The 13,153-nt window shown below is 34.7% G+C and overlaps 1 protein-coding gene across 1 annotated transcript in view; it reads left to right on the top strand.

The window, feature by feature from the left end:
* LOC143236089 (uncharacterized) overlaps window positions 1–12,668 on the top strand; it is a 47,703-nt gene extending 35,035 nt beyond the window's left edge. The window contains exons 7-9 of the mRNA XM_076474356.1: window positions 2,567–2,761; window positions 3,799–3,890; window positions 11,678–12,668. Of these exons, the coding sequence (XP_076330471.1) occupies window positions 2,567–2,761; window positions 3,799–3,890; window positions 11,678–11,797 (407 nt within the window). The 3' untranslated portion in view covers window positions 11,798–12,668. The remainder of the gene's footprint in view (window positions 1–2,566; window positions 2,762–3,798; window positions 3,891–11,677) is intronic.
* The last annotated feature ends 485 nt before the right edge of the window (window positions 12,669–13,153 follow it).

The following is a 13,153-nucleotide window of genomic DNA, read 5'->3' as shown; positions in this document are numbered from 1 at the left end:
CTGTTAAATAAAAAGGACTATTGTTAACTTGCACTGGAATAGTTAATACTCTGTTTCAATATAATCACAGGCAATGTTTTAGTACAAATTCTTAATAAAAAAAATTAATTTCTTGCAATACAGATGACTTGTAATGTTTACTAAAATTTTGTAAAGTTTCATGAATATGTATACCACATTAAAATTTATAGCACGAATACTTTTATGGTTACCTGGTGCTTACAAGAACATTCAAGATGACAAAACCCATATTGAAAAGTTACTTAGTCCATTGCTGCTCTCTTATCAAACGGTGGATAGCACGGTTCAGAGCGCCATGAGAATTCCACTTGGGTGAAGGAACTAATTTCAATAGCCAAACTATATAAAATGTTAGGTTTGGTAAAAATTCACTATTTGCCATATCACTCACAGTCTGGGAGTTTGTTGAAGCAGATAGTGAAGTACATTCTTGCAAGGTTTGCTAATCTGTATGGCACTGACTGAAACTAAAACACCTGAAGAATGAGATGATGATGTATTTTGCATCTAATTGCCCTTACGTTTTTGAGGGTGAGAAGGTGCAAAACATGAAGTAATATTTACATACAAGTCTAAATATTTAAGTATCAGATCCCTGTTTTTCTCTGATGGTTATTGTAGTGGATTCATTGACCTACAGATGGCAGCACATTATATTGATAGTTAAGGTACTAGTTTATGTAGATCTCGAAAGTAGTAAGTGTATTTTTTGTTGAATAATTTACTTATTGTGCAGTAGGCAGCATGAATATTGACCATCTTGTGTGAATTAAAGATGAAGGTCTTGGTTTGGCAAAGTTCTGCCTGTGATTATTTATTTCATAACATAGTGTATTGAGATTATTGACCTATAGATGGCAGTGTAATAAAAGATATCTGTTGAGATACATACAGTAGGGGTTTAGCTTAAGGTGCAATGGCTACCATATGAAAGTTATTGGACAGTTTTGTAGATGTTTTAATTTATTTTTTATGTATGTATGAGGCCACACACATATTTGTACTGATGTTCTACATGAATTCATTCTTATCTATGCAGGTAATATCAGAGCACAGTATCAGGCAATAGTAAACCAACGTATTTATAATATTAAGATATTTCTGTCAGGTGTACTGAATATTGTTGTCTGAGACCTGTTTGTACAGTAAAAGAGTAAATATCATTAATGCAGTTCACAGTTTTTAGTGTTTTATTGGTGTTCAAGGGTCAAGGTGACTGGAACAATTGAAAATAAAAAGGAGAAGAAATGTGATGTGTAAAACAACAATTATTTCTTTCTTTCAGTTTAAAAAAGTGAACATTTCTTAATTAACAAATTTTCGAAATAATTATTATAAATTAGAAAATTGAGTCAGTTAGTCTCTAAAAGTATTTTAGGAGGCAGACAGATGGAGGGTAATCTGTCTGGTGACACGTGACTTGGTGTGGGAAGTGAGTAGGTCTCAAGTCTCGTAATTTCAAAATTTTGTCTGTTATGAATAGAATATAGAAAACAATATATAGCCAATGATAAATGCAAATTATCAAAACAAAGAACTAAACACTACATAAAATTGTAAGAGAAAAATTAAAATAAAATGAGGAATATAAATTTCATGCTATCCAAAAGAGCAAGGTTACAGTGTTAAATTAAAAAATGTACACAATGAATTTGTAACCATTCTTATTATGTACATGGTGTCCCAGGTGTAACTATAATGCCCATGACCTTTTATACAGTTGCAGGGATGTAATGGGTAGAGGTATAATTCAACTGAAAAAACAAAATCATGATCATTCCTTTATAATGCAAGGTTCTATGTATGAATGGATTCCCGTTTGATTGTCCTTGACTAAATTCCACTTTCTGCACCAGTACTTCCTGAGAGAAGGATACTGTGTTGATGCATTGGCAGGTACATTTCCACTGTCCATATGCATGTCCTTGCATAGCATTTGAGACAAAAAAGACAGAATACCCATTTTTTTACGTGATGTATCATAGCTTCAACCAGGAAGGGAACACTCACATTTTTATATTTTACCTCTTTTTTTTTTTTTACCTTATCTGACATTATTGCACAGTTTTAAAGTGTTAAGCCCATCCTCAGATCTGTCTCAAATTTTCCTGTGGCTACTCTTGAACATAGCAGTGAAGTGATGCCCAGAAACTATGACAGCATAAGAAGTATTTTTGTTTGTCAATTCTCTTTCAATTTCTGGTCATGAATAGGTTCAAAATTCATTGTTGTTGTTTTTTGGTTTTTCCATAATACTTCACTGATTTCATTTTCTTGAAATATTCCTAATAATAACTTAGGACATTTTATTCTTGAGTATAATTATGTAATAAAAATATTTCAAATAGCCTAAAAAATCTTAGAACAGGTTTTTTACCATTGAGGTCTCAAAATGATGTGATACCACAAAATTCTATTTAGATTATTTTATAAATAAAATAATTCACTAGTTATTATCATGATATATCAAATGAAAGCTAAATATTTTTCAAAATACGTGTTATTGTTGTTTTTTGTAATGAAGTTCCTAATGTTCTTTATCAAGGAGAGATACACCGAGAGCTAGCACCTAGATTACAGGGAGTTGAGAATGGTGACTGTCAATCAGTTGGAGAAGGATTCAGTGATGATTCTTACAATGGATGTTCATCATCAGGCAAGACAGCAGATATATCACTACATAAAAATTGGGTCAGCAATGTAAATCAAGCTATTATAGATTTCATGAATGTTACCCATGGTAAGTATTAAGGAACCTTCATATGTTTTGCTTCATTTAATTTTTACTTCAATACCTCTTAAGGCATTATGTATTGTTTAAAATTACACACTTTCATCCATACATATATGAACAATGAATTTGAAATACAAGGTAAGGATGAATAGTTAAAGAAAATTGCAAAACAAAATATGTACTAGATTTAGTATATAGTTAAGAACCTTTAATAACACATGTCCATCACTAATGGATATGGATGAAGTAGAAATTTCAAATTTATTATAATGTCTTGTTTAATACTATTATTGCATAAAACTCAATAAAAAAATATCACAAATTCCCCTCTGGGTGCCCATGAGTGGCAGCAATAAGGATATAATTCAAACACTAAGTAATAAGTACGTTTGATCTAAAAAAAACTGACTAAATTATGGTTGTATGACAGAAAATTAATATGGCATACATAAGCTTATTATAAAGAACAGTAGTTTCATTATGAATTATCAAGTTGTTGAAATCTAAATTTCTTTAAATGTTTAGAATTTGTAAGAGTTCTTAACCATAAAAGTGTTGCAGTTTGAAATTATAAATTTTAATTAAACTTTCATTTTAATATTAACCTATCATTATGGCAAGACTAGTTTGTTAAACTCTCCCCATCATACAAAACTCAAAACATAAATTCTCGAAACCGAAACTATGTATGTGTGTCTTTCTCTATATTAATAAAGTTAAAATAAATGTCATAGCATTTTGTATGTCACCACCTACAGTTAATAATACCAGATTGTAGAATTTACATGGAACTTTATCTCTATGATCTTATTCTATTCCATGAACAGATAGTTAATATTATTCAATTGAATACGTGATTTTACTGTTTTTTCTTAATCAATAAATAATTGGAACAGAAGATGGGAGAAAAATTGGTAAAGTAAAAAAAAATACATTTGAATTTGTACAAATCTGTGGTAAAGTCTCCAATCATTTGAAATACTATAGTATGAAAATCTTACTTCAAATTATTGAGTAATTAGTATTTATTTATTTCTAAATAGCAAGAGAAAAAGAAATAGTGGTTTTGAGTCAACATCTGGAGAATGTTAAGCATACCAATTTGGAATTTCAGCAGAAGTTAGAAGAACTGAAAGTAAGAATTAGTCCATTACTGTATTAATGGTAATTTTAAAGATTTCATTTGGCAAATCCTTCTGCTATAGTTGTCTGAAACATGCTGATATTTACTTAATGTGACATGGCTTAATAGTTAGCATGTCAGGTTATGGTTTTAAGGATTCAAGGTTTGAGACGTGCCATTACTGAATACACTTCACACTACCTCTTCTCATATAAATAGCTATTTTCCTTCAATGCCATCCTATATATACAAAATATTTTTTGCATGCCACAAGACTTGAGCTCCTGTGTACCCTATGATCAATGTAGTCCTATTGCATCTCACATATAAATCATCATGTGGAAACCCTCCATCAATAAGAGTGCCACACACCCTCATGATGTATGTGACTCCCTCTTGTGAACTATGACATTGTGTTTGGCACTGTTCATGCCAAGATATTTCTATTGTGCTCTTGAATTATGTACTTTTCAACTATATAAAACGTTACAAACTTCAACATTTTTTATTCTAACACTGTTGTGTTTGATCATTCATCATTAACAACAAATTTTAAAATTCAAGTTACTACTTTAGAAGTAATACCTTGTATTAGCACACTTACACATGCTGCAGACAGGAGTAACTTGGCTATGGAATATTGATTCTTGTCTGCCATGAAATTGATTGTTATATGAATCAAGCTGGATTTCCTGATGTTGGCCATATTTCTCCTGAACATACCAAACATATTTAGGTCAGTGAGGAATTTGACATCCTTTTTCTTCCACCTAATTTTACCATGTCATCCTATTCCTATACTGCAGAATCGACTGAGCCTAATACAGTTTTTTTTCAAACATGACTTCTTGGGTACATTCTAATTTATCTGTTTCCCTGATTTCTTATAATCCCTTTCCTTCTTTGTTACTTGATACCCCTCCTCTTATTATTTCGTGTCTCCCCTTGGATTCTAAGCTTCATGCAGAAAGTTTGTCTCTCAGATGATTAAGAGTGCTAGCATGCATCACCCTCCTCGAGCTTTGGATCAGTTTATTTTAACCTGCCATCAGGATGAATTTCCATTTGCTGATTCTCAGAAGCTGGAATTGACTTTGACCATGTGAGGAGCAGACCTTAATTATCCTGCTCATTTATTCCATGCCCAGTTTTCCTACCTTTGTCTTACCCTTCTGACTCTCCTATGGTACTTGTCTACTACCTACCTCCTTTCCGAGGTGTTACACAAGGATCCTGAGGGTTTTTCATTGGGATAACTTCTCCATTATTACCTTGTTTTGCTTTTATTAGGATTTTCTGGGCAGGAATGCTACGTTATCCCAATTTTGAATATCATCTACTTATCTCATGAACTCACATATGGCTCTTTCTCCAGTTGTCTATTTTTGGAAATATTTCTGAGACTTTGGAATTCCATGTTCAGTGGATGAGACAGCAGTTGACCTTTTCATCTTTGGTCGATTGTTTGTCTTATTCAGAGCCTAAATAAGTCCCTATTATTGATTCCCATTCTGGTACTCTCCAATTCCTTCTCTCACCATATTATTCAATGCAGATGGACATGTCTCTAACAGTACCAGTAACTACCTGATGGGTTCTGGTCCATTGGAGAACCACTTAACCAATTTTATTCCCCTATGATGAGTTTTCACTGCAGATCTGTCAGTTACTTCTGTATTATTCGAGGGACTTGTTTTCCACTTCCTTTCCCATCCTCTATTGTCTTGGGCACCTATATTCTATCCATTGGTTCAGGATCCTACCATCAGTCTAGGTCTGCCCTATGTTGTAGAAAATCTTCTCTTCTAAGCATGTAACTTATTCTTCTCTACATTTTTTTTTCTAGACTGCTTGTGGTACCCAAGAAAAATGGGGACTGTTAGCCAGAAATCGATTTGTCCTGCTTGAAGCAATTATTGGTTTCTTCCCAATTTACCATGCAGTCTTATCCCATCCTCAGGTGAGCATTTTCTCCAGGTATGTGGATTACCAAGGTAAATATCATGAATTCTTATCTCAGCATTCCAGTATCTCATTTGTTGAGGTGCTGTCTTCAGTGTTCCTCACAGCATAATATTTCAAATTTGTACCCTGCCCATCAAGACTTTCTTCAGCCTCATATTTTGTTTGTTAAGTGGTCAAAGCCTTTGCCTAACATGTGCATGCTCAGAGGTTGCTCATACACCATTACATGGGCAACCGGCTTCTGTTAGTACATTCCAAATAGGAGTCCATCCATCACACTCACTCATCTGCTGCTTTCAGAAGCAACTTGTGTGGGTTGGTTAATCAAGTAAGCAAAGTTGTTCATTTTTCCCACCCAATATCTTGCCCACCTGAGAGTCTTATCATCTCTGATATCAGTTTTGCCCAACCTTCTTTTCTTCAACTCTATTCGATGGAGCTTTCAGTTCTCCATGTCCTTACTACTACATCTATTACTGCTTGTGAAATTTTATCACTTTGGGGGATGTGATCTTTTATGTTAGCCGTTATCCCCTTGAGTCAAGCATGTACAAGGTCTCTTCATTGGATTCTACACAACAAGTAGAGCCTTGTGAGGGATCTATTAGAGGCTCCTATTTCCCTTCCTTTTTACCTTGTCGATGATCTGTATTGGTAACTGGACAGGGCTCTTACCATATCAATATCCTGGGGCTTTTGACTGTAGCACACCACACTTTGATCTTTTTCTTGTCTTACTGGGAATCTTCTGGTCATAATACGTTCCAACACTTCTATGATGGTGAATTATATCAATCACCAAGGTGGTACCCATTCTCATTCCCTTTGTGTTCAAACCTTGAATCTTATTTATTTGGGGTCCACATGCTTAATATTCATCTCTTTATATGTCCTGTCCAAGATGCATTTAATCTGGAAGCAAATCTTCTTTCCTGTCTCTACAAAGTTAATCTGACAGGATGGTCTCTCAATTCTCTCATTTTCTAGTGGATATGCTTTCAGTGAGGTATTCCTCAACTGAATGTTTGTCACATCCCTAAATACCATGTTACCTCTATTTTGGTCTTTGGTTCCATATCCACTTGCACTGGCTTTTGATGCATTCAGTTAGGCTTGGGTCAACAAATACCTCTGTGTGTATCCTTCCATCCATCTTCTTTCCAGAATGGTTTTGATCATCCCAACCACTTTATGGCAAGTCTTTCTAATTGTTCCTTACTGTCCAGCACAGCTGTGGTATTCATCCAGCCCTTCATATCCCTGTCATCATGGCTGGTTTTATCTGGTCCTTGACAAGAAGATTTGAATTGTCCTTGCAAGTCACTTATTTTTTAGCTTGTTCTATTTGCCCTTCCTCTGTGGATGTCTATCAATGTAAATGGAACATTTTTCTCTGTTGGTCTTTGGGTGGATGGTTTTCTCCTGCTCAACCCACTGTTCCTCTTATTATGGATTATCTCACTTAGCTTTTTGATTAAGGATCTTTGGCCTCTTTAGTTGCAGGTTATCAGGCTGTTTTATCCCATACTTTTGTTTTTTCCAATACCATAAAGTTTATATCTCTCCTACCCTCTCACTATTGTTGCATTCTTTCTGGACTCATCATCCTTCTTGGCACGCAGTGCTTCTGGCAATGTGATTATTCATTGTTATACTGTGCCTCTGTTTGAATCTTTCTCCTCATATTAAGTTTTCACTTATCTCTTAAGACTTATTTCCTTTCCTTATTGGCCTGTGGATGTCATTGGTCAGGTTTATTTGCCATTGACATTCCTCATAACTAATATTACTCCACATGTGTTTTCCTTTATCTGGATTGATCTCTCCTTCTCGACACTTTGGCAGTTTGTGGAAGATAGCTGCTTTTCATCAACCTCTTTTCCTATCTGTATCCTAGGTCTGATCCAGATAGACTACTATAAAGCAAGTTAACTCCTGTTTTGAGGGTTTTTATTACCAGCTGTTTGTTGTACTGAAAAATACGAGTGATTAGTGACTTGTCATTGATCTTTCCCATCTCATTCACTTCCCCCATCCTCCTTGGTTTACAGTGGAGTTGTTTAGGTCCCTTTGATTGTCTATTGATGTCATCAATGTCTACCTTCTTGTACCAGTCTTGGAGTCTCAATGACCTTATCTCCATTTCATGCACAACAACCAGATTTTTCAGTTCTGTACTGTTCCAGTTATCCTCATGTCAATTCCATACATTTTTTGCCAAATAATTAGATACTTTTTGTGTCATCTTCACTCATTGAACATTCATGCTCACCATTAAATGAACAACTGGCTTCTTTTGCTCCTTCATGCCACTCTACAAACCTTCACATGGAAACTCTGTTATTAGAAGCTGTAAAAGCTGGGATTATTATAAAAAAGGATAAGTCTGTACTTACTCCCCCATAGTACCTTCTCCATCTAAGGGTGTTTTTGAATCCCAGACAAATTGGGCCCAAATTTCTTTATGTCATCAAGTCTTGGAACAGATAGTTCTTCAGATACAGTTGTCTCCTCTATCTCTTTTTAGGATAATATGCATCCTTGGAATCTTTAGGATAAGCTCATGTGCAGGCCCTTCATTGGTCATTACATGACTAGTGGAACATTTATACAGATGTGCTGGATTGTGTGAGGTCCTATCAGCTTCCAGTGTAAAATATTTTGTCAGGTGGTTGAAGATAAACAATACAATAATTGGTGTCCTTATACAGCCCCCAGGTCTAGAGCTACACCTTTACACAGATGCTTTTCTCCGGGGCTGGGATAGTTGTATAAAAAATATGATATTCAAAGCCATTTAGATAAAAGAGAAAACTTCTCTCCACATTAGTCTGTTAGAAATTCTATCCATTGAATGATCTGTAACCTACAGTCTGGAATTGTTACAGGGGAAGATGGTAATGTTTCATTTGGACAATTCCTGACTGTAGGTTACAGATCATTGAATGGATAGAATTTCTAACAGACTGATGTGGAGAGAAGTTTTCAATGATCTGTAACCTACAGTCTGGAATTGTTACAGGGGAAGATGGTAATGTTTCATTTGGACAATTCCACAGTCATCTCATACATTTCAAAGTAAAATAGCACTCACTTCTGATCTCTCTGCTTTTGAACATTGGATCTTTTGTTTTGGGCACAGAAACATCAGATCATTATCTTACTGTCATGTTCCAGGAGAAATTAATTTAGTGGCCAACCAGTTATCTCATCCCAACAGAGCTCTTCCCATGAAATGAAGGTTTCATCCTAAAGTTTTTCATTAGATATGCTCTCATCTCAAATCAGTGCTTTTGTCACACAACAGAATACTCAGCTGCCATCCTTCAGGTTTCCTGTACCTCATTCTCTGGCTTGGATTTAGATGCTTTCAGTCAGGAATGGAGGAGTCTTCATCTTTACACATTCCTCTAGTTTGTCTGTTATCCAACGTTCTTGCACTGATTTGATCCATGTCCCTTTGAGTTAATCTAGTGACACAACATTGGCTGAGTCAACTTTGTTTTCCTCTCCTCCAGTATCAGCAGGAGTGTTAACCTTTTTCCTTCCTATCTGGCCATCTCTCTTATGTCAGTCTCAGTCAAACATTTTTTATTCAGGATTTCACACCTTGCTTTTAGTGGTATGTTGCACAACATCAGGGATTGACTTTTCAGGTGGTATTCTTATTAACGTGATCCATATAATGGTGTTCTTTAGAAGTTTATCCATGAAAATGGTTTACTTATCATCAGTGGCCTCTCAGATATGGTTTTAACCCTTGTCATCTCACTGTACCGTATTTCTTTCAATTTTTTACATGGTTATTTGACAAAAGTTTAGTGCTGTTATCTGTTGCCCTGTAAAAGGCTGCTTTATTGGTTTCCTTTAGTTTTTCTAAGAAAAGAAAAATGTTTGAGTCCCCAGTTTGTCATTACTTTTGAAATATTTTCTGGTCATCTATTCTTGTCATTCTTTCTAGGCTTCTAGTTGGAATATCAGAGTGAGTCTTCATGCTTTATCTTGTCCACCTTTTGAACTTTTGAGGTTATGTTCACTATATCATTTTTCACTTAAGACTTGTTTTCTTATGTTATTGGTCATTGGGCATTGACTCTTTACCATTCCACTTGTGTTATACCCAAACAGGTTTTTTTCTTCCCTAAACTTCAGCAGTTAAGGAAAGAGATGATGCTTTTTTTCCTATTCATCTACTCTCCATTTCACATTTATAAAACCACTCAGATCTAGATTGTATTTTATGCCCTGTTCAGGCTGTCTGATATTATATGAAAGGACATCCTTTGAAGTGTTTCAGGGCTCACATCACCAATTGTTTATACATAAGAATTATGTTATATCATGTGACTTATCCCCTGTCACTTTGACAGTTTGGATTCATCAGTTGGTTCGTGTGATTTACTCTGGATTATTATTAGAGGAACAGAAACTTCATCAAGTCTCATCTTATCCAGTTTGATGCATCTTAAAGTCCTCAGCAGCTCAGTTGCATTGGTTACTTGAGGAAATTGTACAGGCTGGTATATGTCTGCTATATGTAGGAGAAATTAGTTTTGGAATAGACGTGCTTCTTCTCACAATGTTGTGGTTTTGACATTGTGGCCAGTTGGCCTTTACTGCTCACATTTTATGTTTTACATTATCTGGATGAAGAGCATACCTGTAGTGCAGACGCTACTAGTGTGGTATACTATATCTTGGTTTTCACACCTGTTTTCTACACAGAAGCTTTTTGTGTGGGTATTTCCCTCATGGACCTTGTCAGTGTGGGATCCTAGCTAAAGTGTAAGAGGAGGTATGTTTTGGAGGTTTACATTTTCCTATACCAAAAACATATTTCTGATCATTTCTTTTAATATATACCAATTGCTTTAACTATTTGTTTCTGTAAAGTTTTGGAGAAAATGGTTGTTTAATTTATAAAGTAAAACAACTTCCTCTTGCACACTGAATATGGTTTTGTTCCACCATGAGCCACCTGATTTGACTTTGGAACATCAATCAAAGTATGCTAGTTGTGGGGGGTAGGTCATCTCCCACTTCCTCAAACCAGTATGTCTTAAACTGTCCTCAGCAGAGTACTAGTCATGCTTAAATCATACCTAACTTCTTCATGCTTGTCCTCAGCAGAGTACTAGTCATGCTTAAATCATACCTAACTATCCTCAGCAGAGTACTAGTCATGCTTAAATCATACCTAACTTCTTCATGCTTGTCCTCAGCAGAGTACTAGTCATGCTTAAATCATACCTAACTTCTTCATGCTTGTCCTCAGCAGAGTACTAGTCATGCTTAAATCATACCTAACTGTCCTCAGCAGAGTACTAGTCATGCTTATGTCCTCAGCAGAGTACTAGTCATGCTTAAATCATACCTAACTTCTTCATGCTAGTTTATTTTCTTAAACCACTTTTAGCAGTGTACCAGTTATGTGTTAATTTATTCTCCTATCTTTCAAAGTTGAATAAAATGATAACACATAACAGTTGAAGTATAAATGTGGTTTCATTAGGTAGAACTGTGTAAAGAATGCTTAAAATTTGTAAATTGTATATCCTGTTATTGTACAAGCTCTCAGATTACTTTTCTTTCTTATTAAGATAAAATAACACACTTTAAATTTGTTTAACAGTATATTGACTTTACCATAATCCTAAAAAATTAATAACTGAAACAGATCATTTATGTTAATGATAATATATGTTAATAATTGTGTTAACCTGTGATTCATGTTTCACTCACAATTTATGGTTATGAGATCAACTATAATGGTATAATCTTTGAACTTAGGCCAAAAAAAGAACTTCTCAGACTCTTATATTTTACTTTTTTAGAAAATGATGGAGACAGCTCACAGAAACTTACAAGACCTGAAAACTGAGGGAACTTTCCTGTCAACCCAACTGGATCAACTTCGAATGGTGCCTGCACTCTTTGGAGTCATTAACTTCTAGTTGGTTCTGTGTTGAAGGAAGTAATGTTGAAAGAGTGTAAATAGTTATTTTTTTCTGAATGTTACGTAACTAAATACATGTATCTAGTTTGTTGTCATACATAATGCAGTAACATGAAAATATAGTTATGTTGCATTCACCATCATGAAATAGCAATTGCCTTAAATTAAAGACAGATCTACAATGTTATACATTCTTTATGTGTCTGTATTAAGCTTTGTACTATTGATATGTATTAATAGGTGTTAAGCCTTGAAAAATAACACTTGTTTCTTTATTATAATGTAATATATGATAATTTTTAAATATGTTATTTATGTTTTCTCATATCAGCATTATAAATATTAAGACAGAATTCAGAAAGAATTATGCTTAATGTATAGTATGTTAACAGGACATGACTCAGGTATCTCTGTCTTAAAGCATTTTTTACAATAAATGTACCAACATGTTCTTACTTATGAATAATGCTCTGAATGCTATGACTTATAAAAGTTAAAATTCATCAATCACTGTTAGGTCTTTTGGTGGTGTTATAGGACTTAGTTTTGTTGACTGATAAAGTCAATAAATTTACAGTTGAAAGTACTGATTTAATAAAATAAAAAAGTTTGAGTAAATAAGTGGCAAGTAATACTTAAATAGTGAAAATATACATCGTAAAAAACTTATGATTTGAACAACAAATAAGGGGAGGGCTTTAAGATGGAAAGTCAGTATATTCACAGGAGATACTAGATTAACACAAGATATGTATATTCTCTTTGTAACACTAGTGAGACCTAATGTGGTGAGATACACTGCTGGCCAAAATCTTAAGGCCAATGAACATAAAGAAAAAATATGCATTTTGAGCTGTTAGAATCAACCACTTATTTGAATAGAGCTTCGAAAGATGAAAATAAGAAAAGGGAAAATAAAAATAAAAGCTTCTTTAGCATTTAATAGGAAAAATGTGAACACTATGAAATTAGCCTAAATAGTAGCTGGTCAAAAGTTTAAGACCATACCAAAAACAAGTCCTAAACAGGGTAGGAAATGCCCAACATGAGGTCTCAGTAATGAGTTGCACGGCCATCATTGCGGATAACTGCAAACATTTGCTTTTGCATGGTCGACATAAGCGTTCACAGAAGGCTGGCTGGAACGTTATTCCAAGTTGTGAAGATGGCTTCACGAAGATCATGCACTGTTTGGAATTGATGTCCACTTGTATAACTTCCCTTGCCATCCACCCCCAAACAATTTCAATGGGGTTCAGTTCGGGCGAACACGCTGGATGGTGCAAAAGAATCACGTTATTCGTCATGAAAAAGTCCTTTGTCCTACAGGCGTTGTGGATTGCAGCATTGTCCT

The sequence above is a fragment of the Tachypleus tridentatus genome, chromosome 13 (genome assembly GCF_004210375.1).
Source record: "Tachypleus tridentatus isolate NWPU-2018 chromosome 13, ASM421037v1, whole genome shotgun sequence".
Classification (NCBI taxonomy): domain Eukaryota; kingdom Metazoa; phylum Arthropoda; class Merostomata; order Xiphosura; family Limulidae; genus Tachypleus; species Tachypleus tridentatus.
This window is presented reverse-complemented; position numbering and strand designations above follow the sequence as displayed.